The sequence below is a fragment of the Hypanus sabinus genome, chromosome 5 (assembly GCF_030144855.1).
Source record: "Hypanus sabinus isolate sHypSab1 chromosome 5, sHypSab1.hap1, whole genome shotgun sequence".
NCBI lineage: Eukaryota > Metazoa > Chordata > Chondrichthyes > Myliobatiformes > Dasyatidae > Hypanus > Hypanus sabinus.
In genome coordinates this window covers 134,567,632-134,595,123 of record NC_082710.1, presented here as the reverse complement: position 1 = coordinate 134,595,123, position 27,492 = coordinate 134,567,632, and the positions used below count along the sequence as shown (strand labels likewise).

The 27,492-nt window shown below is 43.7% G+C and overlaps 1 protein-coding gene across 5 annotated transcripts in view; it reads left to right on the top strand.

Moving 5' to 3' along the window:
* Positions 1-27,492, top strand: part of pibf1 (progesterone immunomodulatory binding factor 1) — a 200,515-nt gene that overhangs the window by 102,393 nt on the left and 70,630 nt on the right. For 4 of the 5 annotated variants that reach the window (XM_059970447.1, XM_059970445.1, XM_059970449.1 and 1 more), the window contains one exon: positions 9,497-9,599. In XM_059970447.1, the coding sequence (XP_059826430.1) occupies positions 9,497-9,599 (103 nt within the window). Of the gene's footprint in view, positions 1-9,496; positions 9,600-25,158; positions 25,421-27,492 lie in introns of all 5 variants that reach the window. The other variant, XR_009512295.1, reaches the window with a different exon arrangement.

Here is a 27,492-nt window from a genome sequence, read left to right as displayed (position 1 = left end):
GCATCAAAGGTTACGGGTAATGGGGCTGAGGAGGGGGAGAAAAGATCAGCCATGATTGAGTAGTGGATCAGATTTGATGGGCCAAATGGCCTAATCCTACTCCTCTGTCTTATGGTCTTATTTTTTTCCACTGAAAATCAGCAGTGCATTAAACAACACAAGCAGAATCCATAATGGAATTTAAGCTGAGACAACACTTAAAGATAACATGCTGGAGGGCAAATCCTTGACGACGCTGTTGTCTGATCAGATGATGTACCCCCAACATACAAATGCACAAGACAGCTTTGATGAGAAAACTAACACAAAGTAATATTTACCTTTGATGCTTGACAATGGCATGAAAGAGATTATCTTTACCTCTGAAGATGAAGCTACAAATCATGGAAACTATCATAAACCTCCAGGTGCAAATACACCAGTTTACAAAACCCACACTTGCAACCAGAGAAACTAGCATTGTTAAAGATGCAACACCAATACGGAAAAACAGAAGTGCAGGAAATTAACCTTGGAGAAGACCAAGCATGTGAGCATTAGTCAAGGTGGAAAGAATTCATCTTTTAATTTAAAATTATTAATTTTCTTAAATGTGAAAAGGATATTAAGTTAAAGGATATCCACTTTTTTAAAGCCAGCCAATTTGCCACACATTTTAATTCCACGTCTCATTTCCATTCTGATATGTCTATCCATGGCCTCCTCTACTCTCAAGATGAAGCCACACTCAAGTTGGAGGAACAACACCTTATATACCGTCTGGGTAGCCTCCAACCTGATGGCATGAACATTGACTTCTCTAACATCCGTTAATGCCCCTCCTCCCCTTCTTACCCCCTGATTTATTTATTTTTCCCCCGTCCCCTTTTTGTTCTCTCTCTGCCCATCACTCTGCCTGTTCTCCATCTTCCTCTGGTGCTCCCCTAGCCCTTTCTTTCTCCCTGGGCCTCCCGTCCCATGATCCTTTCCCTTCTCCAGCTCTGTATCCCTTTTGCCAATTACCTTTCCAACTCTTAGCTTCCCCACCCCCTCCTACTTTCAAATCTCTTACTATCTTTTCTTTCAGTTAGTCCTGACAAAGGGTCTCAGCCCCAAACGTCGATAGTACTTCTTCCTATAGATGCTGCCTGGCCTGCTGTGTTCCACCAGCATTCTGTGTGTGCAATTTGAAATTTCAGTCCCTTTCCAATGTTAGCAGTCTGCATTCGTGGAATGTTCCTCTGCCAAGAGTTGATGTAGCACAAACAATGAAGTTCTAACATGTTGCATTCCCGTCATTTGGCAATTTATTTCACAGCAAGTTGTGAATACAGCTCAGCACATCATGGAAACTGGCCTCACTTCCATAGACCCTGTCTATACTTCACAGTGCCTTAGTAAAGCAGCCAACATAATCAAAGATCCCATCCATCGCACACAAGTTCTCTTCTCCCTCTTTCTTCAAGCAGAAGATGCAATAGCCTAAAAGCAAATGCTACCAAGCTCAAGGATAACTTCTAACTTACTGTTATAAAACTATTGGTGGCCCTCTTGTATGATAAGATGGACTCTTGACTTCAGTCTACCTCATCATAGCCGTTGCATCATACTGTCTGCCTTCACTGCACTCTCTCTGTAACACTTTATTCTCTATTCTGTTAGTTTTCCCTTGTAGTACCTTGATGTAATGAAATAACATGTATGGATGACATGCAGAATAAAAGTTTCTCGCTGTACCTTGGTACATGTGACAATAATAAACCAATTTTTAATAATTACAATAAATATTGATGATAGCAGAACCAAAGTAGTATAATCCTTTTCTCCTTCTTTCACCTACAGAAGGCTATGACCTTGGAGTAAAAAATGACATACTTAACACCTGCTATGATTCAGATATTCATTGCTAGTAGCCCATTTGCTGCTAAAGTGACCTTACTGCTACCAATAGTAGCACTGAAAGGTGAGGAGGGGGAGGATGGGTCGCATGTTTATCCAGCTCTGTGGAAAAATATTTGATTACATTCCAAAACTGAAAATTCATTGCAGTGTACACGGTTACACATGATCAGAAACACAACATTTGCCAGTCACTTTTGATGGTGAAATGGTGATATTAAACTGGATTGCAATGCAGTGGGACATGTCCTTGTCCCTGCTTCTACTAATCCTTCAAGTAACCTGGCCATCTACTCTTTTCATGAATCTTCCTAATTTTAAATCCATAACAACAGAATCTTTAATTTAAAGATGATTCAAAAATTAATCAAACATTTGGTCACATATGTGCTGGTGAAAAATGTTCTTCGATCTAGGAAAAGGCATTCATTTAAATTTAATACACATGTCTGGTATTAGAAAAATGCATATCCATCAGTTTTAGATTTCTAACTATTGTTTTCTGACGATTTCCCTTGTTTTTACAGAGCTGCTTTCAGCAAGGTTACTTAACATCTCAGTAGGCAGACACACTAGATATTTATCCCAAATCAGGTCTTCATTCTCATCGAGCATTTCTGAGATTCCATTCTTATCCTTCAGTTCTACCCTGGGGCACAAGTGTTAAATAAATCTTTTGAGAATTGCAGACAGTAAAACCATGATTACAAAGTCTTAGTAAATCCAGAAGTTGTAAAGCTGTGGTGATGATGAATCTAAAAATTAGTCTGCTGAAGACTTCCCTACTTTTACAGTGATTTTGTTGATGTTTTAATTTTGTTTGCAATTTATTGTTATGCCTTAGTGTTTGAGGACAAATATGTACAAGAATATGCAGCTGTGTGCTTTCAAGCCATCTGTAAAGTTTGTGTTTGCAATATTTCTTTTTTAAAAGAAAGATTTAAAATGGAAAATAGTATTTAATTTGTTAATTTATGTCAATCAAGCTAAATAAGTTATATTAGTTACAACAAAACCATCCTCTATTAATATGTACTTGGGCCAGAATTTTAATGCCAATAATTTTCTTAAACTTAAATTTGTTAGTTAGATTGCATTACATTGCTATTCCTGCTTGCATGCATGGAAAATTTGAGCACGATTGCTGATTTGACATGTAGCCTTGGAATGTGGTTAAAAATCACTGTTAAGAAGAGCATATACAGGCCTCTGTGGCATTAAAGATGGGCTGTTTGATAAAGTATCTAGATAACTTTTCCTAATGATCCCAGTTTTATACCACTGAAGCTTCATTTCTTCAGAAGGGCTCTGATGGGACAATAATTCCAGCACATTTGAAAATCTTTATGTCCAGAATAACACATTCATATCACCATGGCTGTCTCTGATTGTCCCAGATCTGAGCCGTTGATGACTTTTTGCATTTTTGTAGATGACAGCATAATCCTATTAATGCTAAAAGTTGTCAGGGAAATCCCCAGACTTCTCAACCATGAAATAATTGCACTAACAGACTCACAGTATGATACAGCCCTCCAAGCATCATTCTGTAAATAATTTAGATGTCTTTGATTTTGTACCAAGTTCCAGAATATCAAGGTTTTCTTGCCTACCTGAAAACATGATTGTAAATCTCATGGTTGGAAAGTGGAAGGTTAAGGCAATCTATTGGTTGATTTGACTCATTTTTTAATATTTGATTTCCATGTTTACCTTAAAAAGTAAAATTGGTAAATTGGTTTATTATTATCACATGTTAATTCTACAGCGAAAAACTTTCATACCTTCCACACAAATTAATTCATTACAGTGATGATGAAGGTAGTTCAAGGTAAACAATAAAGGAATGCAGAATAAAGCGTTACAGTTATAGAGAAAGTGCAATGCAGCTAGACAATAAGGTGCAAGGTCATATTGTCGTAGATTGTGAGGGCAAGAGTCAATTTTATTATATTCGGAAACTTCAGTAGTTTTATAACAGCAGGTAGAAGCTGTCCTTAAAAATGGCGGTACATACTAGACATACCCAACCCAAAAGCTGTGTATGAGCCTGGAGATTCATAGTCTGCTGAGGGATAGAGCTGTGGCATTCAAGACCTGAACTATACCAGAAATCCAGATATGACCTACAGAAGGCTATTTTAAGAGCAAAAAAAAACAATTCTGATTGAGGTTAGAGACAGAATCAGATGTACGTCCGCTCTGCTAGTGTTTTCACTAACCCTAACACACATCAGAATCAGGTTAATATCACTGGCATACATCGTGACATTTGTTGTTTTGTGGCAATACATAAAAATAAAAACTATAAATCATAATAAATAAATATTGAAATAAATAAATTGTGCAAAATGAGAGGAAAAGAGTGAGGTAGCGTTCATGAGTTCATTGTCTTTTCAGAAACAAGAAGCTATTCCTGAAGTGTTGAGTGTGTGTTTTCAAGCTCCTGTACCACCTTCTCATTTCATACAAAATGAAACCTAACATCATGAATGGCAGTGATGCTTCACTCCCAGATGAGCTCAATGACTTTTACGCACATTTAGAAAGTAAGAATAAAACTAAACCTGTGTGAATCCCTGCAGCATCTAATGACCCTGTTGCCTCTGTCTTGGAGGCTGAAGGCAGAACATCTTTCAAGAGGGTGAACCCACACACGGCATCAAGCCCTGATGGTGTACTTGGTAGGGCTCTGAAAACCTGGGCCAACCAACTTTTAGGAGTGTTCAAGGCTGCCTTCAATCTCTTCACTGCTGCAATCAGAAGTTCCCACATCCTTCAAAAGGGCAACAACCATACCAGTGGCCAAGAAGAGCAAAGTGAGCTGCCTCAACCACTATTGCCCAGTAGCATTCACCATCTACTATGATGAAGACTTTGAGTGGTTGGTAATAGCTAGAATCAACTCCTGCCTAAGCAAGGACTGGACCTGTTGCAATTTGTCTGTTGCCACTACAGGTCTACAGCAGACTCAGTTTCACTGGCTCTCCACTCAAATTTGGATCGCCTAGACAGTAGTAATACCTAAGTCAGGCTGACTACAATTGATTACAGCACAGCGGTCAACACAATCAATGCTAACCACCAAGCTCCAAAACCTAGGCTTTTGTACCTCCCTCTGCAACTGGATCTTTGACTTCCTCACTGGGAGACCACAGTCTGGGTAGACTGGAAATAACATCTCATCCTAGCTGAGAGTCAACACCAGCACACTTCAAGGATGTGTGCTTAGCCCACTGCTCTACTCTCTCTACACACACAATTGTGTGGCTGGGCAGATTTCAAACACTGGCTATAAATTTGCCAACAATGCTATTGTTGGCAGAATTTCAGGTGGTGGCAAGGGGGCATACAGGAATGAGATAGATCAGTTGGTTGAGTGGTGTCACAACAACATCCTTGCACTCATTGTCAGTAAGACTGATAGTGGACTTCAGGAAGGGGAAGTCGAAGGAACACACACCAGTATTCATCAGGGGATCAGTAGTGGAAAGGGTGAGCAATTTCAAGTTCCTGAGTGTCAACATCTCTGTAGCCGAACATATTGATGCAATTACATAGAAGACACAACTGCGGCTATATTTCATTAGGAGTTTGGGAGACTTGGTATGTCACCAAAGACACCCGCAAACTTCTACAGATACTCTGTGGAGAGCATTTTAATTGATTGCATTTACATCATGGGCATTAACCTCTCAAGCATCGAGGACACTGTCAAAAGGCAATGCCTCAAATGGTGCCATCCATCATTAAGGACCCCCATCACTCAGGACATGCCCACTTTTCATTGCTGCCATCAACGAGAAGGTAGAGGAGCTTGAAAACACACACTCAACACTTCAGGAATAGCTTCTTGTTTCTGAAAAGACAATGAACTCATGAACGCTACCTCACTCTTTTCCTCTCATTTTGCACAATATATTTATTTCAATATTTATTTATTATGATTTATAGTTTTTATTTTTATGTATTGCCACAAAGCAACAAATGTCACGACATATGCCAGTGATATTAAACCCGATTCTGATGTGTGTTTTCAGGCTTTTGTATATTCTGCCTGCTGGTGGAGAGGGGCGATTGTTGCTTCAATGAGTGACACCTTCTTTAAAGGAAAGGAATTTAAGTTTTTGCATTGAGTAGTAGATGTGCCCATAATTTTGTGGTTATATCTGCTAAAGCATAAGGTTTTTTTTGCGTTCTAAGTTTTCATAGGCTTTTTTTAAGATTCTATTTTTCAGCAATCATTGTTAATCTTATTCCATTTCTGTGCATACTAATAAAACTGGAATAAATGGAGCGTGTCAGTGTATCAAGATACAATTTTCCATCTTGCAGGTCTTTTCCTGCCTCTAAAGAAAAATGCTTTGGGAAATTAACCATGTGCAAAGCGACTTAGTAAATTAAACATGATCTCAGTATGATTAACCACATGTCAATCAAGATTTTGCCCCTACATGCTTTATTTGATGGCAGATTTCCCAAGGTATGACATGATTCTGTGTGATTTGTTTAGACTTTATTCTCTAAACCTAGATTGCCATGACTGCATTAGATATGAGACTTGATCTCAATCACAAAGTTATATTTAATCTCTGGGATGATACTTCCATTACAAAGACTGTCAAAAGAAGAAATTGATATAGTTGTAAAATCATCTTTGTGGTTTAATATAGGTTTGTGAGCATAGAAATTAGCACTATATGATTGACTGCAGCATATAATTAAATTTATTTCTAACTTCTAGATTTATTCTGTAAAGATAAAAGATAAATGAGTGTTTTGGATATTGTTTAATGGAAGCTACATATTCAGGTAGGGATCTCCAATTGAAAAACTATGCTTAAATCTGGTTATGAGCTTGGAATAGGATCCCTAATTGTAGACAATTGGGGAATAAAAGTGAATCTTCTGGAGGAAGTTTTGAAATCCATCAGAACTCATTCCCTACCCACTGATCTCTGTCTGGTACTTATTCCTGCAAGTGGGGCAAATGCTACAGCTGCCTCTTCACCTCTTTCCTCACCACCAGTTATGACCCTAAACAGACACTTCACCTGCAAGTCTGTTGGGGTCATTAACTCCTGGTGCGGCCTCCTCTACATCAGTAACACTGGGAATCATATACTGAGGACCACTCCATAAAGCACCTTCAGTCTGTGTGCCACAACAGGTGGGATTTCCTAATGGCCACCCATTTTAATTCTACTTCCCAATTTCATTCCTCCACTGCCACGGTGGATTGGAGAGCAATAGCTCATATTTAATCTGGGAAACCTCCAACTTCCAGTAATATTTTCCCCTCCTCCTTCCCTCTTCTTCAATTCCCCACTCTGGCCCCCTCTCAGGCCTTCTCTTCTCCTCACTGCCTATCACCTCCCCCTGATGGCCCTTCTCCCTCTCTTTCTCCCATGGTCCAGTCTCTTCTCACATCAGATTCCTTTTTCAGACCTTAAAGTTTTTCACCTATCACCTCCCAGCTTATTACTTCATCCCCCCCTCCCACCACCTTATTCCTTTCCAATTGTGATGAAGGGTCTTGGCCTGAAACATTGACAGTTTATTCCCCTCCATAGATGCTGCCTGACTTGCTTAGATCCTCTAGCATTTTGTGTTGTGCTGAAATTAATTAGCCCGTATCAACATGATTCAAGCTAAACCTGTAACAATTATGATCAGATATGCTTAGTTCAAATCTTGCAGTTCATCTTCTGTTATAATAAAAATCAAGAATGCCTCATGGTGAAATAGTCTCCACCTGCATCGATATATCAACAAATCTGATCCAGGACAAAGCAGTAATTCGATTGATACTCCTCCCATTTTCTTTGGCACCATGACTGAATCCTCTGTGAGGGTAGCTTCATCAGCAAGTGTGCACTATTCCAAGAAGGTGACTGACAGCCATTTTCTTGTTTAGGAGGAGCCAGTGATGCCCAGATCTAGAAAAAATTAATAACAAAATGCTCCTCCAGGGGCATTGGGGGAACCTGAGTGTAATGTACCATCATTTAGCAGATGCAGGCTTTTTAGTATGCTGATGATGCTTCTGAGGCAAATGACTTCCCAAAATTTCAATTAGAAACATAGAAAACTTACAGCACAATACAAGCCCTTCAGCCCACGAAGCTGTGCTGAGCATATCCCTACCTTAGAACTACCTAGGCTTTACCCATAGCCCTCTATTTTTCTAAGCTCCACGTAGCCATCCAGGAGGCTCTTAAAAGACCCTATCATTTCTGCCTCCACCACCATCGGCAGCAGCCCATTCCACACACTCACCACTCTCTGTGTAAAAAAACTTACCCCTGACATCTCCTCTGTACCTACTTCCAAGCACTTTAAAACTGTGCCCTCTCGTGCTAGCCACTTCAGCCCTGGGGAAAAGCCTCTGACTATCCACATGATCAATGCCTCACATTTATCTTGTACACCTCTATCAGTTCACTTCTCATCCTCTGTTGCTTCAAGGAGAAAAGGCGGAGTTCACTCAACCTATTCTCATAAGGCATGTTCCCTAATCCAGGCAACATCCTTGTAAGTCTCCTCTGCACCCTTTCTAAGGTTTCCACGTCCTTCCTGTAATGAAACGACCAGAACTAAGCACGGTACTCCAAGTGGGGTCTGACCAGGGTGCTGTATAGCTGCAACATTACTTCTCGGCTCTTAAGCTCAATCCCACGGTTGATGAAGGCCAATGCACCGTATGCCTTCTTAACCACAGAGTCAACCTGCGTTGCAACTTTGAGTGTCCTATGGACTTGGACCCCAAGATCCCTTCAATCCTCCACACTACCAAGAGTCTTACCATTAATGTTATATTCTGCCATCATATTTGACCTACCAAAATGAACCACCCACACCTATCTGGGTTGATCTCCATCTGCCACTTCTCAGCCCAGTTTTGCATCCTATCAATGTCCCGTTGTAACCTCTGACAGCCCTCCATACTATCCACAACACCCCAAACCTTTGTGCCATCAGCAAATTTACTAACCCATCCCTCCACTTCCTCATCCAGGTCATCTATAAAGATCACTAAGAGTAGGGGTCCCAGAACAGATCCCTGAGGCCTCCATGCAGAATCTGACCTGTCTACAACAACTTTTTGTCTTCTGTGGGCAAGCCAGTTCTGGATCCACAAGGCAATGTCCCCTTGGATCCCATGCCTCCTTACTTTCATAATAAGCCTTGCATGGGGTACCTTATCAAATGCCTTGCTAAGATCCATATACACTACATTTACGGCTCTACCTTCATCAGTGTGTTTAGTCACATCCTCAAAAAATTCAATCAGGCTCATAAGGCATAACCTGCCTTTGACAAAGCCCTGCTGACTATTTTTAATCATATTATGCCTCTACAAATGTTCATAAATCCTGCCTCTCAGGATCTTCTCCATCAACTTAGCAACCACTGAAGTAAGAATTATGTACATGCAGTACATGCAATCCATTACTTGTCACGGGGGAAGCCATGTACATTCTTGATCTTTCAATTATAAAAGATAAACGTTTCTGTACCTCGCTTGTGGAAGTATAAACCTCTGTTGGACTTAACAACTTTATAGGGACAGAAGAGCTTTGAAACTATTAATTGCCAGTTTCTTTCTTCCTTTCAGTGTTCATCTTGCAAGGAGATTGTTACAGATAGAAAAACAAAATTCACTACTCCGTAAAGATCTTGACGGTCACAAGCTTCGTGCTGACGAATTAAGTCAAGAGGTATTTTCTTTGTTTCTCTGTTAATAGTTATACTATGCACTGATTGGCGGTAAGTTGCTATTCACTACCTCAGCAGATTTTAGGGGATATACATTAAAAGGGTTAAGTCCCACCTAGTTAAGGAAGTCTTCGGTCCACCTGGTTTGGTGAATAACTTTATTCCTGCTTGGAAACCTGTCTAACAAATTATTTGACTAAAATCAGTGAACTCAAGTCATGCCATTCAGGTGTTGGCATATTATACAATTGATGTTCTGAATACAATGTTATAGTTGACAATGAGTTAGTAATTTGAGGAATCAGGTGAATGATTATTTAACCAGGAAACACTGCCTTGGGATGTTTCCAGTTCTAGGCTCTTAACTGTTTGTGCTACTCTCAATAATTAGTTTGAAGCTATTCACTAGATGGGATTAAAAGAGTGGCTTTGTGTTACTGTCTTGCTACATTAGTAACTAGTGACCATGTTCCAGAAACATGCAGGAGAATCTTTTAACAATTAAAGGAGAACAGGAAAACTTATGTCGATTTCCATAAATAACTTTGTGATGCAATACTGATCATTTACTGTCAAAGAAAGCTTCAAAAGCTAGCAACCATATTCATTCAAAACCAAAGCCACATATTGATATCTTCCAGGGAACAGATTGTCCAATTGAATTCTAGGTCTCATGGAAACTCAAGCACTGTACTTGGTCTTCATTTGAAACAGTTAATATCTTCAGTGGAAGACCATTCTTTGCTCACTTTCTGCAGATGTTGTCTGGCCTTCTGAATGTTTCTAGTGTTCTCTAATTTTATTTCTGATATCAAGCTCAGTTTTGGATAAGGACCCCTTCTTACTAATGTGCTTTCTTGTCTTTAATGTATTTGCACACCACCCCCAAACACAGGCACACACTTTCACACACTGTATGGAATTGATCGTCCCATCATTGTTCTCACTCTTCTGCCGTGCTTCGTAAGGCCATTCATCTCTTCGGCCTGTTGCTAAGATCGTACTAGATATTTTACCTCAATACTATTTTTCTGTATTAACCCTTTATCCCTTGATTCCTTTAATAAACTAAAACCCAATAATACTGTTTTGAATATGCTCAGCAATCGAACCTCCAAGGCCCTCTTATATAAAGATTTCCAGAGATTCTCCTCCTCTTCCAGGATGAAACAATTCCTTCTCATCTCTATCTGTAGTGATCAACCCTCCCTCTGGGGCTGTAACTTTTAGCTGTAGAGACTCCAGCCAAGAGAAACATCATTCCAGCATCTACCCTCATCATCAGAATTGATGCAAACAACATACTTCACTGTGTCTTTTGATGTACATGTGACAAATAAGGCTTCTTCAAGCTATTCAATCCCATCATCATCTCACATCAGAAACAAAAGCAAGTTTTTGGAGTTCACAGGATCAAGATTGCTCTTTGAAGAAATTAAAAGCTAATTTCCCAAATAGGCTGCTGTAAAGAACAATTTTTAAAAAACAGTGCTGTTGTCTAAATTCATGGTCACTGATACTCCTTGTTACTCCAAATCTGCTTCCCAGGAAGCTAATTATGCATGGTCTTTATGGTTCCAGGAAGCTATTTGTGGATGGTGTCAATGGGGGAATCACTCATTGAGCTCCTTTGCTCTGACTGTTGTACCAGCCAGAATCTCCTGTAGGCAGCCATTCTAAATCCACTTCCCATTTCCATACTGAAGTGTTTGTTTTCAGCCTACTTCATTGCCGAGTTGAGGCTAGGTGCAGATTGGTACCTCATACCTCAATGGTAGTTTCCAACCTGCTGGCATAAACATTGATTTCTCTAACTTCTAGTTGTTGTTTTTTTCTGATCCCATTGGCCTCCATCACCCTCTTTCCCCTTCTCCTACTATATTCCCATCATCTACCCATTCATCCCACTATTTTCCCTTTATTATATGATGCCCTATCTTCTCTCAAAATCCATCTTTTTAAGACCTTTTTCACTTCAACCTATCACATCCCAGCTTTTTACACCTTTCCCACTCTCTTTTCTTGCTTACCTGTCTATCAACTCTTTCACCTGGATCGACTTATCACCAATTAGTTCATGCTCCACTTCTTAGCCCCGTCTTTTTATACTGGCTATCCCCCTTCTTTCTTTCCAGTCCTGATGAAGGGTCATGACCTGAAACATTGACTGTCCATTTTCCTCTACATACATTACTTGACCTGCTGAACTCCACCAGCTCATTTGCATCTTTTGTATTTATAATACAACGAACGAAGAAACAGTGGCAAAGATAAAGAGGTCAATCTGGATAATTACTGTGGTAACTTATACTTTACAAAAAACCACTCGACAATTTTATGGCCAAAAGAACATCTTTATCTAGGACGGCAAATGATATTTGCAATACAGAGCCTTCCAGATACCCCATGCAGCATGGGTGGGGGAACTATATACAATGTACACCGGGAGTAAAAAGAGCGGAAGTAAAAAACCCTGCCGACCCCGGAACCTGCCTCATGTTACCAACAGCTTCCCAATTAGTATTCCCGATTCATATTAACTTACTTTTAATAATACTCACATTACAACACTTCTCCCCCTTTAAAATCCAACATTCCCCAAATATAGAAGAACTGGGAAATAAAAACAGTGGTGTCATTAGCAACAGGTTACCAATACAAAACACCTAAATAAAAAATAAATAAATAAATAAATAAATAGATAGATAAAAAGCGTGGCAAATTCAACATTCAATCTAACAACAAAAAAAGCTATCCAATCAAAGATTTAGTCTGTCAGGAGGATTGCAAGGGTGCTGTAATCGATGCATTACCCCCGGTGATCCAGCAGGCACTGTTGGTGAGGATGTTTTGGGTGGATTTGGTGTTGGGGACATGAGAGGGATCTGTGTACCCACGTGAGAATGTCCATCCTCTTTAGGAGACTCTGCCTCCTCTGCCAGTGTCTCTCCCTCTGGCAAAGTCACTGGTGGACATGCTTTCCTGGTATGCATGAAGTGGTCATTGCTCCTTAACTGTTTTGGACTACTGAGCTTCTTTGAAATCAGTGGCAAGCTATGCTCAGTATTATTGGGGTAAACGGCATCTGCAGGTTTGCCACCTGGCTTGGAACGCACTGAAGAAGGAACTTTGGTTTTTGAATCATAGTCACAACCGGGGCTCAGAATAGACCCAATTGCAAATTTTTCATAGCGTTCCTTGTTATAACTTGGAACTATCTGAAGTTTAACAGCAGGAAATTGCAATGTGTTTTGGAAAACCTCTTGTGCTTGAACAAAGTTCTTTTTCAAAGTTCTGTTAAATCACAGTCATTGATTTTGATGATACATTCATTCTCCTGGAGCAGGTTCTCTTTTCTTGAATGGCTGTTCTTTTCATTACCACAAATACTCAGGCCAAGGAATCTTCCACTCAGCATAGAGTTAAAGGGCACCACATGGATTTCCAGGGGGCCACCGTCTCCAGAAAATTCTACCTTCTTTGTCAAATCACATAGAGTGCTTTCTGAATGCTTGTCTGGTGGTCCTTGACACTCTTTTCTTAGATCGTTAGTGGGTGCCCTGTTTGCTATGATTGGCTTCACATGCATGTTCTTGTTAGTGAGATCATCAGGCTGAGATGCTGTTGCTGTAACAGGGCAGGTGGTACAAGAGCTAGGTCACTGCTTCGCTGTACTAGAAGTGGCGTGCTGGCTTTCAGCGGAGATGGGGTAACTTCAATTTCTCCTATAATAGGCTGAAAAGCCGTGAGCTGGGCTGCGAGCTCACTCTCAAATGTGTCTGGACTATGTCTGTCACTCACATTACCATCGGCGACTTCAGACACACTGCAGAATATTCTCTGTTGTGTGTGCATACCTCATTTCATGCCAGTTCAGCCGGATTTTGCGAAGCCAATTGTGGCCCAAAAGACTGCGCACACTGCCCTTAGCTATCACCAGCCTATCTTCAGCCTTCTGACCCCCGGCTGAAATATCCACATATAACACCCCTCAATGAGGTATGGGCTGCCCCATATAGGACCTGAGTTGGAGCTTAGATGGTCTGATGGGAGGCAGGTTGGACCCCCATGTCCTCCTGTAGGTCTCCTTACTGATGACCAATGCAGTAGCCCCTGAATCAATCTCAAACTTAATGTCCTTTCCCCTGACATTAACTGTGGCATAATACGGTTCAGGTGGTTCCTCATCCGTTTCCACCCCAAACATGTTGTAGGCACATGCTGTCTCCTCATCTGCTTCTTCTAGGTGATGTGTGGCTGCCTGAGACTGTTGAGCTTTGCCCTGCACAGGCTTAACCTTACCCTTTAAACTCCTGAACTTTTTAGCTAAATGTCCCTTTTTGCTGCAAGCATAGCAGACAGTATCTTTGAATTTATAAACATTTGCATAGTGCGTTCCTCCACACCGAAAACATACCACCTGCTTTGCCTGTCTACCAGTCTCCCTCCTGACTTGCAGCACTGCCACTGACTGCAACACCCCATGTCCTTTCTGGTTATCCTTAGCAGCTATCTCCATGCCTTGGGCAATCTCTAGGGCTTTCTTGAAAGTCAACAGTGGGGTTTCTCCCAACAAACGGCGCTGTGTAGCATCATTATTAATGCCGCATACTAACCTGTCACGGAGCATGTCATCCAACACGGCTCCGAAATCGCAAGGCTCCGACAGCTGCCAAAGCTCAGCCACAAAATCGGCCACTGACATGGCTGTGAAACTTGAACCGTTGAACTATCACTGAAGGTTTCGGATTATGGTGGTTCCCCACGAGCGCGACCCGTTCGTCATATGGAATTATGCCCGGTTTCCACGGCGTAGCTAAGTTCCTTATCACTTCGTAGCCTCCTCAGTAATTTCGTTAGCACAGAAAAAGTGTCCCAACCTTTCCTCGTACTCTAGCCACTTCTCAGCTCGCTCCTGGAATTCACCAATAGTCCCAAATGTAGCCATCTGAACACGAGGCTCCTCATCCGCTCACAGCTCCTGATCGAAACGGGCCAACACCTCCACAAAACCAGTTCACCTTATCACCAAAAATATGTGGTAACTTCTGTTTTACAAAAGACCACTGGACAATTCGACAATTTGCCATCTTCATCTGGGATGGCAAATGATACTTACAATACAGAGGCTTCCAGGTACCTCGTGCGGCATGGGGGGAGGAACTATATACAATGTATACCAGCAGTAAAAAGAGCGGGATTAAAAACCCCGCCAACTCCGGAACCCCCCTCTCGTTACCAACAGCCTCCCGATTAGTACTAACTTACTTTTAATAATACTCACATTACAACAATGACCTCATTAGCTAATTGATTAATTGAGGATTCCATGATTGACTCTTTAGGAATTTACAGTGACAGTGACACCACAATGGGGAAAATGTTGGCAAAGACAATTGATTCGTACTTAAATACTTATTTGTAAATATTTTTTGCCAGTCCACAAGTAAAAAATATTAGAATGAGATAGCTTGAAGTCAACAATTTTTCTTAATATTTTTCAACAAAGTGTACTAGAATAAAGCAGCATATAATTTTAAACAGTGCTCTACTTATTTGGCAAAAGTCATTGAATGTCATGCTTTAGGTAGTTGGCACAAGAGCCTGAGTAAAGAGAAGATAAATTTCTAAAGAGATATTGTGAAGTAGACTTCATTGCCTGTTGGGAACCAATTCAAAAGTTAACTTTGAAAAAGTAAAATGATATGTATTCAAAAGAAAAAGAAATGTAGATCTACAAGGAAAGAGCCAGAGAGTGGAACAAATGAAGTTGCTTTCAAATGGATAGCGCATGCTTGATGGGCCAAATAGTTTAACTTCCAGAATATATAAATCGGTGATTTTTTTTAAATGCTCTAGTGTGCAGTGCAACTGGAGTAGGCATTTCTTTTTAATGAGCATTAGGTGTGATTTGATGTCCTGGAATTCTTCTGCCCCCTTCCTTTTCAGTCCTGATGAAGGGTCTCAGACTGAAATGTCAGCTCTTTATTCCTGTCTGTCGATGCTACCTGACTTGCTGAGGTCCTCCAGCATTTTATGTGTGTGTTACTCTTCAGTAATGTGTTGCAATGTTAGTATTCAATGATCTGAAAAATCACAATAAGAAAGTTCTTCTGCATGTCATATTACTATTTTCATGGGTTAAAGCTAATTACTTCATGAAAATTTTAGTGTTTGACTTTTTGAAATGAAGCTGCAAAATGAGCTTTAAGTTAAGTGAAAGTGTGCTACAAGGAATATGAAGTAACCTGATTTTTGGTAGTTACAAACTGTGGCACAAGAGATACAAGAACAAACACAAACTGTAAAGCAGCAACTGCCAAACAAAACATATTCAACAATGTTTTCTTTCTTAGATATAGCAATACATAGATTTTTAATTGTATGTTCTATGCACTGTAGAAATGTATATCACTATTTCACCTTCCATTGTTCTGGCCACTTGCAATGTTATTCTAACTAGATCATGCAGGTGATAAGTCTCAATTCCTATATCACCTGGTATTTTTTTGCTGCCAGTTCATTTTTTTAAATTCTTGTGAGGATTTATCATTGTATTTAGAAAGCCAAATTCTGCACAGCCTGTCAGTTGAATAATCTCTTGTTACCGAGATGAAGAAAAACTGGTTCTGTTAGTATTATGTCTCTTCTGTCAACTAGCCAAAAACAAATTTTCAACAGATGTGCCTTTTGTAGATAGTTCTTAATAACTTTCAAAATCTAGTTTACTGTTTTCTGCATTACAGGTTTACAATCAATGATGATAAAATAGGACAGCAGATTGTAATACCAAAATGTGAATAGAACAGAAAATACTTTTTTTTCTATTTATAACACTTAGTTTCAAAAATTGTAAGATTAATGTAACCCTGTAGCGGTGTGCTACATGCAGCGCTAAAATTACGACACGGAGTCGGTAACTGCAGTCGAAGGAAAAAACTTTATTCGAAACCCTCAGCCTCACTTTTAAGCCTCCCTCAACCTGCCCCCCGTGGCGCAGAGGCTCCAAAGCCCTGTGCTCGCAAACCCCCGTAGGCTATCTAGTTGTGAGCCAGTTCGGATGTGCCAGGAAATGGGTCGCCACATAACCACGCCCCCCCAGAACCGGCGATACACCCCCCAATGTCCACAGTCTGGGCCGGAACCTGCTTGGGAGGGCGGCCTCTGCGCCGAGGTGCCAGAAACTCGGCCGGTTGCGCCAGGTCCACATGGGCCGGTTTGAGGCGGTCCACCGTGAAAACCTCCTCTTTCCCCCCAACGTCCAGCACGAACGTGGACCCGTTGTTCCGGAGCACCATAAACGGCCCCTCGTATGGCTGCTGTAGCGGTGGCCGATGCCCGCCCCTTCGTACAAACGCAAACTTACAGTTCTGCAGGTCTTTGGGTACACAGGTCGGGTTCCGCCCGTGCTCTGAAGTGGGTATGGGGGCCAGGTTACCGAGCTTCTCGCCTAGTCTGCCCAGGACTGCTCCGGGATCTTCCTCTTGCCCCTGTGGGGCTGGTAGGAACTCCCCGGGGACGACCAGGGGCACGCCGTATACCAACTCGGCCGACGAGGCGTGCAGGTCGTCCTTGGGCGCTGTGCGGATGCCGAGTAGGACCCAGGGAAGCTCGTCCGCCCAGTTGGCTCCTCGCACGCGGGCCATGAGGGCCGTCTTCAGGTGACGGTGGAAACGCTCCACTAGCCCGTTCGACTGTGGGTGGTAGGCAGTTGTGTGGTGCAGCTGAGTCCCGAAAAGGCTGGCCATAGCTGACCACAGGCTGGAGGTGAACTGGGCGCCTCTGTCGAAGGTAATGTGGGCCGGTACACCAAAGCGAGATATCCAGGTAGTGATCAGGGCTCGGGCGCAAGATTCGGAGATGGTGGCGGTGAGCGGGACCGCCTCTGGCCATCTTGTGAACCGGTCCACGATAGTCAGGAGGTGCCGCACTCCACGCGACACTGGCAGGGGGCCCACGATATCCACATGAATGTGGTCGAAACGCCGGTGGGCGGGATGGAACTGCTGCGGTGGGGCTTTGGTGTGCAGCTGCACCTTGGCCGTCTGGCAGTGCATGCACGTTTTAGCCCATTCACTGATCTGTTTGCGGAGTCCGTGCTAAACAAATCTGCTGGAAACCATACGGACAGTCGTCCGGATGGAGGGATGCGCCAAGTTATGAATGGATTCGAAAACACGGCGCCGCCAGGCTGTCTGGACAACGGGACGGGGCTGGCCGGTGGCGACGTCACAGAGTACGGTCCTCTCACCCGGGCCTACGGGGAGGTCCTGGAGCTGCAAACCGGAGACTGCGGTTCTGTAACTCGGAATCTCCTCATCTGCCTGCTGTGCCTCTGCCAGTGCCTCAAAGTCTACCCCTTGGGAAAGGGCATGAACGGTAGGGCGAGAGAGCGCATCCGCCACGACATTGTCCTTACCCGAGACGTGCCGGACATCCGTCGTGTATTCAGAGATGTAGGACAGGTGGCGTTGCTGGCGGGACGACCAGGGGTCGGACGCTTTCGTAAACGCAAAGGTAAGCGGTTTGTGGTCCGTGAATGCGGTGAAGGGCCGACCTTCTAGGAAGTACCTGAAATGCCGGATTGCCAGGTAGAGCGCCAACAGTTCCCGGTCGAAAGCACTGTACTTGAGCTCGGGTGGCCGCAGGTGTTTGCTGAAAAACGCCAGGGGTTGCCAGCGACCTGCGATGAGTTGCTCCAGCACGCCACCGACTGCCGTGTTAGATGCATCCACTGTGAGGGCGGTAGGGGCGTCCATTCTGGGATGTACTAGCATTGCGGCGTTCGACAAAGCTTCCTTCGTTTGAACAAAAGTGGCGGCGGGCTCCTCGTCCCAGGTAATGTCCTTGCTCGGACCCAACATCAGGGCGAACAGGGGGCGCATGATCCGGGCAGCTGAAGGGAGGAAGCGGTGGTAGAAATTGACCATACCTACGAATTCCTGAAGGCTTTTGATCGTGGTGGGTCGGGGGAAGTGGCGGACCGTATCTACCTTAGCGGGCAGAGGGGTTGCCCCGTCTTTAGTAATCCTGTGGCCCAGGAAGTCAATGGTATCAAGTCCGAACTGGCATTTGGCGGGGTTGATTGTAAGTCCGTACTCACTCAGTCGGGCGCAGAGTTGACGGAGGTGGGACAGATGCTCCTGACAACTGCTGCTGGCTATGAGGATGTCATCCAAATAGATGAACGCTAAGTCCAGGTCCCGTCCCACCGCGTCCATTAACCGCTGGAACGTCTGTGCGGCATTCTTCAGGCCGAACGGCATGCGGAGGAACTCGAAAAGGCCAAACGGGGTGATGAGAGCCGTTTTGGGGACGTCATCGGGATGCATCGGGATTTGATGGTACCCTCGGACGAGGTCTACCTTGGAGAAGATCCGTGCGCCGTGCAGGTTTGCTGCAAAGTCCTGAATGTGCGGCACAGGGTAGCGGTCCGGTGTGGTAGCCTCGTTCAGCCTGCGGTAGTCGCCGCACTGTCTCCAGCCTCCTGTCGGTTTGGGCACCCTGTGCAGGGGGGAGGCCCATGGGCTGTCGGACCACCGGATGATCCCCAATTCCTCCATCCTCTGGAACTCCTCCTTCACCAGTCGGAGCTTGTCCGGGGGAAGCCGCCGAGCGCAGGCGTGGAGGGGTGGTCCCTGGATCGGGATGTGGTGCTGTACACCGTGTCGGGGCATGGCCGCTGTGAACTGCGGTGCCAGAACCAATGGGAAATCCGCCAGGACCCTGGTGAAGTCGTTGTCGGACAGCGTGATGGAGCCGAGGTGAGGGGCTGGCAACTGGGCTGCACCCAGGGAGAAAGGTCTGAAAGGTCTCAGCGTGTACCAGTCTCTTCCTGGGCAGGTCGACCAGTAGGCTGTGAGCCCGCAAAAAATCCGCACCCAGAAGCGGTTGGGCTACAGCGGCCAGTGTAAAGTCTCACGTGAACTGGCTGGAGCCGAACTGTAGCTGCACCTGACGGGTGCCATAGGTCCTTACTGTGCTGCCGTTCACGGCCCTCGGGGGGGCCCCGGTGCCCTGCTGCGGGTGTCGTAAGTCGTCGGAGGTAAAACGCTGATCTCGGCACCAGTGTCGACCAAAAACCGGCGTCCCGACCTTCTGTCCCACACATACAGGAGGCTATCCCGATGGCCAGCCGCCGTAGCCATCAGTGGCGGCTGGCCCTGGCGTTTCCCGGGAACTTGCAGGGCGGGTGACAACGGCGGGCTTCTGCGCCCCACTGCTGGTGGTAGAAGAACCAGTGTTCATTGGGCCGGGGTTTGGCGGGCTCTGCGAACGGGCCTGGACTGGTTTGCTGCATGGAGCGTGGCTGGGAGATCTGTGCGATGGACGCCCCGCTCACCTTTTTGGCGTTCCACAGCAAGTCCACCCGGGCTGCCACCTTCCGGGGGTCACTGAAATCCACGTCGAACAGCAGCAGGCGTATGTCCTCGGGCAGCTGCTCCAGGAATGCCTGCTCAAACATGAGGCAGGGTGTGTGTCCGTCGGCCAGAGACAACATCTCATTCATTAAAGCCGAAGGAGGTCTGTCGCCCAAACCATCCAGGTGCAGTAAACGGGCAGCCCGCTCGCGCCGTGAGAGTCCGAAAGTCCTGAGGAGCAGGGCTTTGAATTCCGTGTACTTGCCGTCTGCCAGGGGCGACTGTACGGACTCCGCGACCTGGGCCGCTGTGTCCTGGTCAAGGGAGCTCACCACGTAGTAGTAGCGGGTGTCTTCTGAGGTGATCTGGCGAACGTGGAATTGGGCTTCGGCTTGCTGGAACCATAGGTTCGGTCGCTGTGTCCAGAAACCCGGCAGTTTCAACGAAACCGCATGAACAGAGGCGGCATCGGTCATTTCTGGTCCAAAAATCGTTTGGACCTTCGGGCTCACCAATTGTAGCGGTGTGCTACATGCAGCGCTAAAATTACGACACGGAGTTGGTAACTGCAGTCGAAGGAAAAAACTTTATTCGAAATCCTCAGTCTCACTTTTAAGCCTCCCTCAACCTGCCCCCCCGTGGCGCAGAGGCTCCAAAGCTCTGTGCTCGCAAACCCCCGTAGGCTATCTCCCTTAGCTGGAAACTCTGGCTAATTGTGAGCCGGTTCGGATGTGCCAGGAAATGGGTCGCCACAACCCCTGGGTCGCCTCAGGCTCGCTCAGCTCGTTCTCGTCTAGGGGGAGCAGCCTTTGGCCCCCGCCAAACTGGGTAATCAGCTGGTGTGGATGCTGTGTGATGTCCCCGCCTCGCCCAAAAACAGACAGTACACCATATGCGATTAAATGAGTACAATTTATAAAGGTTACTATAACTAAGTGATTAATAATGATACAGTATATATGAAGGAAAAAAATAAAGAAACGGTGCCAAACTTATCAAAGTCCAAACCACTTCGTGCACAACTGTTGGAGTTCAAGTACTGAAGTCTTCTGGCCACCATTCGATCCCCTCCGAACTTCTCGACTCGCAGCTTAGGACCATCCGAAGTGGTCAACCAAGCACTTCTAGCTTCATCCCCCCTCCTCGGAGTACCTCCTGGCCTCGGACCCCCGCTTGGGGTCCGTTCCTCGCCCACCTTACAACATCGCGTCCTCTCTCTCAACCCCTCGCGCCGATCTCCCCAAAAGCCCGCCAACAATAGCTTACAGACTCAGAAGAAAGAACAACATTAATCCCAATTGGTTTACAAAGGAATACAATTCTCGTTATCAGTAAATTTTAACCCAAACAAGCTTCCAGCACTCTCTCGCAACAAAGAAGCATTCCTGCTTTTAACAAAACAAAGAAGCCATTTTGATTACATACACACTAACAAAGAAAAAAGAAGAAACCCCCTTTACATTAATAAAAATTTCCATTCTCCAACACCAGCATTAAAATACAACTCCATTTTGAAATCTTGTTTGCTTTGCATCTGCATGTTTCCGTGACATATTTCTGTGAAGAAAAGGAAATGAGATAACTAAATTTAATCAGGAAACACTGGGAACATTTAAATAGGTTATTTTATACTCATGTGCTGGAAAGGTATTTGCGAACTTGTACGTAGAGAAATTTTCTATGGAAGACTCACTAAATTCCTCAGTTTGTTTTATTTTTACAGACTTTCTTTTTCCAAACATGGCATCCACCTCATGTTATATTAAATCTGTGTTATTATCCCTTGGCATTTTTCCTTAAGACATTTCATGTATCTCCTATTTCTTTCAACATCCTTGGCTTCAGGATGCTTTTTCAAAAGTGGTCAAATGTCAACAGTCCTTACCTGAGTGAACCTTAAGTTCCAGCAAGAAAAACATTTCTCCAAATATGTAAGTTATCCAAAGACATGAGGAATTAGGGTAGATGTAGAGACTAACCTACTGACCTAGTTTCCTTCAATATGGCGCTGAGTACTGACAGAATTCCCTTCAAGGTGACACCAAGCTGTGGTCTCCATTGAGACCTTGGCTCAGACTTAGTTGTTTTTTTTTCATTATGGTTTTGGGGATAGAGAGGGTAGTTAAAAGTCGGATTAGGATTTAGGGATAGAGGTGTGGTACCGTTAGAGATCAGGTCTGTGCTCTGAGCTCTGCATTCAAATCCAGTAATGTGTACAAGTGACGAAGGGTTTCGGCAGACCAGATATCTGCTCCAGGGCTAGTAACATGGATGGGTAACAGGACTTCTGTGAATGTTGGGCATTCCCAAGTTGGGCCTATGAGTCACTGTGGCTGGAGTTTGGGGTCCCATCATCCATTAGCCCAGGGATCAGTGGCACAGATCGAAGCCCAAAGATCAATTAGAAGTCTGGAACTCAAAGCCTGATGGCTGAGGCTTAGAGATTGAGGACTTCAAACCCGTCCTGGATTAGAAGACTGTCCCTCTGTGTGTGCGTATGGTGGGATGGGGAGGCGGAAAGGGGCTTGTTTCGGTTTTGTTGTTCTATTGCATGTTGTGTTCTGTGTTGTTCTGCCAAGTTTTGTCATGCTATGTTGGTGCTGGAATATATGGTGACACTTGCGAGCTGCCCCCAGCAAATCCTTAAGTTGGTTGTTAATGCAAACAACACATAATTGGCAGAGATTGGTGATCCAGCTGTGTGAACGTGGTATAATTTTGAATTTTGTTTCATTTTTAAAGCCCTTATGTAAAACTGATCATTACTATGTTACACTGCTGAGAAGAATCAACAGTGTTGCATTATTCTGAACATCTAACAACACAAATTATTTATTTTCAAGTGAGGTATTGATGTCCTGTTACCAATCCAAAACCTCATGCTGTTTTACGTGGAGCATAAGTAAAGAAATTAATTCAGGTTTAAGCTAACACTAACAGTTTTAAAGGAGCCTTTCCTTTCAAGTGATCTCAGTCATTCTGAACCAACACACTAAGTTAAAAGGACATGAATACCAAATCCTATTTGATCATTATCCAAAATGATGTGGAAGGAGTACGTGTACTCCAGAAAGACATGCAGAAAAACTATTGTCATCAGCAATGTTGTACCACAGGAAGAACAACTGTGAACAGCAGAAACACTATAAAACCAAAGCACTAGAAATTTACCATTTTTAGGACCTTTCAGTTCTGGGACACAAATTTATGAGTGTACCAGGCCGTAATTAACTATCTATGCCAAAATATCGAACTCTGGAATATTTTTAATTAATAGCACATACTAGAAGGAAACTTACCTAAATCTATTGTAACATTTTCAAATAGAAGGAAAATTTCTCATATGAATATGCCATGTTTCCAAGATTTTATATAACAGTTTGCCCTTATACTTCCTCATTAGAAACTGGTCATTATTTAAAAGTTGAAAAACACAGCTGTCTATAAACCTTATAGAAAATTACTAGCCTCCCAAAAAGTGTACAACAAATAAGTTTTTTTCTCTCTCTCTCTTTCTTATACAGGTGTGCACCACTTAATGTTCATTTGGACAACGTCCGATTGCATGTACGTCCATAGTCCCGATCAGAGAACGTGACGTAGCAGACGTAACCAATCTCATGTAGTAGCATTATCTTTCTGTTTAATTTTCTTTTGAAAATATTACCGTAAAGTGCAAACGCAGCAGAACGACTCCTAGTGATAGCAGCAGCAAGAGGCAAAGTATATAGTATGGAGTTCACACAATGTCCAAATGACATAATGTCCTATTTCACAGAAAGTATCGTGGACGTTAAGCAATGCATACCTGTATTTGAATCCAACAAATGACATTAAAATAAATAACCAGACGCACATTGCATACGATCAGTGCAGAACTTTTTATGGACCGGTTAAGATTTTCGATCAGAAATTGCCATATACTGATTGCTTGACTCAATGTCTTTCTCCAATTGTGAAACTGTATCAAGGGAAACATTAGGAAATCTGCAGATGCTGTAAATTCAAACAACAACACACAAAATGCAGGTGGAACACAGCAGGCTAGGCAGCATCTATAAGGAGAAGCACTGTCGACATTTTGGGCCGAGACCCTTCGTCAGGACTAACTGTCTAATGACTAACCAGCATTTTGTGTGTGTTGTTGTTCAAGGGAAACATTAACTGTTTTTCTTTCCGCAGATACTCTCTGATCTGCTGAATCTTTCCATCATTTTTGTTTTTATTTCAGAATTCCAGCAGCTGCAGTACTTTTTGATCTTCATTTAATCAAGGGCTGCTTCAACTGTGTATTATAGAATAGCTTCCAGTTTTGATTTTTCAGTGTGGGAAATTCTTTGCTTTTGCAGCCAAGAGGTGAAGAAATATGTTCATGGTAGAGTTGATTGCTTTGATGGACTAGTGCACTGAGGACAGGAGTACAGTTCCTATCATTAAATACAGTGAATTTACATTGAGTTAACTAAAACAATTCAGAAACTAAAAGCTGCTATCAGTAATCCATGTACTTCACTGCTATCCTTTAAGGAAGGGAGTCTGCTATCTTTACCCACATGACTCTAGATCCAGAGCTTAAACAGTCCTCTGGAATGGATTAGTGAGATCACTAGTTCAAATGTAATTAGATATGGGTAACAAATGCAGCCTTGCCAGCAACACCAGAGATGACCAAGGTGCAGGTCGCTGAGTGTTGGCAATATAGAACTGAGCATAAAAAAAAGATATAGCTCACCTGGGAGAGAGGCAGCGATGTTGGCAGCACTAGCATTTAACTTTGAAGTCTGCGATGGTGTGCAGACCTTGCCGTAAGCTGCATGTATAATCGGTGGTGAGTTGTGTCTGGATCTTGTCCCTGTATTGTCGTTTCACTGCCTTGATGACTTTGCACAGATTGTAGCTACATTTCTTGAGCTCCTGCTGAATACTGGCAATGTAAGGTCTGTCTCACATAATTATTGCAGCGCGACGCACAGAACTGTTGATCCAAGGTTTCTAGTTTGGATAGTCCCTGATTGATTTCTGGGGGGAGGAACAACTTCCTTGTTGCACTTTCAGGTGAAGCTCGTGGCCCCATCCGTGAACTCGGAGACATCCTCATCACAACATTGCAATTGACGTCATCAAAGCAGTCCTGTAGTATAGAGACTGATTAGTTGGACCAACAGAGAATGGTTTTAACTGTGGCTGCCTCTTGTTTCAGCTCTGCCTGTACATCTGCAGAATTAAGATGGAGGAGTGATCTGACTTGCCAAATGGTGGGCGAAGGAGTGTTTTGAAAGCATTGCGGAAGGGAGAGTAGCAGTGTTCGAGTATGCTATCTCCCTATCACCTAGATGTGTTGACAAAACTTCGGACAGACTTTAGACAGCGACACTCTTAGAATCTCCAGCGATGATGAAGACAGCCTCTAGGTGTACAGTTTCTAGGGTGCTGACAGTCTCGTACAGTGTCTTGAGAGTCAGGTTTGTATCAGCCTGCTGTAGAATGTACACTGCAGTGATAATAACGGCCGTGAACTCCCTAAACAACTAGAAGGATCTACACAGCAGCACAAGGTACTCCAGATCCAGGGAACAAAAAAATTTGAGGTCATGTACATTCTAGGGGTTGCACCAAGCATTATTGACCAGGAAGCATACCCATCTCCTTTACTCTTCCCAGAGAGGTTTTTACACCTGTCTGCCCGGAACAGGGAGAACCCAGAGGACTCAATGGCATGATTTGGTATCTCCTTCATCAGCCAGGTCTCCACAAAGCACAAAATGTTATATTCCTTTGTTTCCAGCTGATAGGAGATTCTGGCTGTCAGTTCTCACAGCTTATTGTCCAGGGACTAACGTTAGCCAGAAGTATGCTAGGGATTAGCATACTGTCTCAACCTCACCAAGATGTCGGCTCTTCTCCCTTGCCTTTGGCAGCGCTTCCGAGGTAGTGGCAGTATAATAAATAAGCCTACCGTTGATTGCGTAAGCAGGGGTTCCCAGTGTAGAAAAGGCGGCACATTGTGGGTAAATGCAGTCTTCCCAATATTCAGAAGAGTCAGTCTATCTTATCTATGCTGAAGTATGAAGGTGTTTCCAACGAGTGGACAGTCGCAATGCTGCAAGACTAGATGGTATCCCAGGATGGGTACTCAGGATCTGCACAACACAACTGGCAGGTGTGTTTACAGACGTTTTTAATATCTCCCTCTCCCAGTGTAGAGTGCCCTCCTGCTTCAAAACATCCACCATTGTCCCTGTATCTAAAAAATCTAAGGTTACATGTCTGAATGACTGGTGTCCTGTTGCACTCGCCTTGATAATAAGCAAATGCTTTGAGAGGCTGGTCAAGAACTACATCTGCAGCATGCTACCACTTAGACTGGACCACTTACAATTCGCCCACCAGCCCAACCGATCAACAGATCTCACATTAGCCACAGCTCTGCACAGTGTCTTTACACACCTGGAGAAGAAGGATTCTTATGTGAGAATGCTGTTCTTGGACTATAGTTCAGCATTCAACACTATTCCCTGTAGGCTTGACAAGAAGCTCAGACACCTTGGCCATCACCCTGCCTTGTGCAGCTGGATCCTGGACTTCCTGTTAGATCACTGGCAGGTGGTAAGAGTGGGCTCCCTCACCTCTGCCCCTCAACACGGTTTCCCCCAAAGGCCATGTTCTAAGCCCCGTACATTACTCTCTGTAAACCTATGACTGTGTCTCCACCCACAGCTCCAATCTGCTAATTAAATTTGCTGATGATACGGCATCGATTGGCCTAATCTCAAATAATAACAAGGTAGGCTACAGAGAAGAAGTCATCACCCTGACAGTGGTTTTAAGAAAGCAAGCTCTCCCTCAATGTTGCAAAGTCAAAGGAGCTGAGCTGGTTGTGGACTACAGGAGGATTGGAGACAGGCTAACTCCTATTGACATCAGTGGATCTGGATTTGAGAGGGTGAACAGCTTTAAGTTCCTTGGCATACACATCACCGAGGATCTCACGTGGTCTACATATGAGCTGTTGTGGTAAAAATAGTACAGCAATGCCTCTTTCACCTCAAATGATTGAAGAAGTTTGGTATGGGTCCCCAAATCCTAAGGACTTACTAGAAGGGCACAATTGAGAGCATCCTGACATGCTGCATCACTTATGGGATGGGAACTGTACCTCCCTCAATTACAGGACTTTGCAGAGAGTGGTTTGGACAGCCCAGCACATCTGTAGATGTGAACTTCCCACTATTTACAGAGACAGATGTGTAAAAAGGGCTCAAATGATTATTGGGAAACCAAGTCACCACAACCACAAACTGTTCCAGCTGCTACCATCCGGGAAGCAGTACCGCAGCATAAAAGCCAGGACCAGCTAGCTCTGGGACAGCTTCTGTCACCAGGCCATCAGACTGATTAATTCACGCTGATCCAATCATATTTTTATGTTATATTGATTGTCCTGTTTCTTTTATCTACATATATATATATATTACTGTACTATAAATTTCTCATTGCACATGTAGACGGAGACATAATATAAAGATTTTTACTC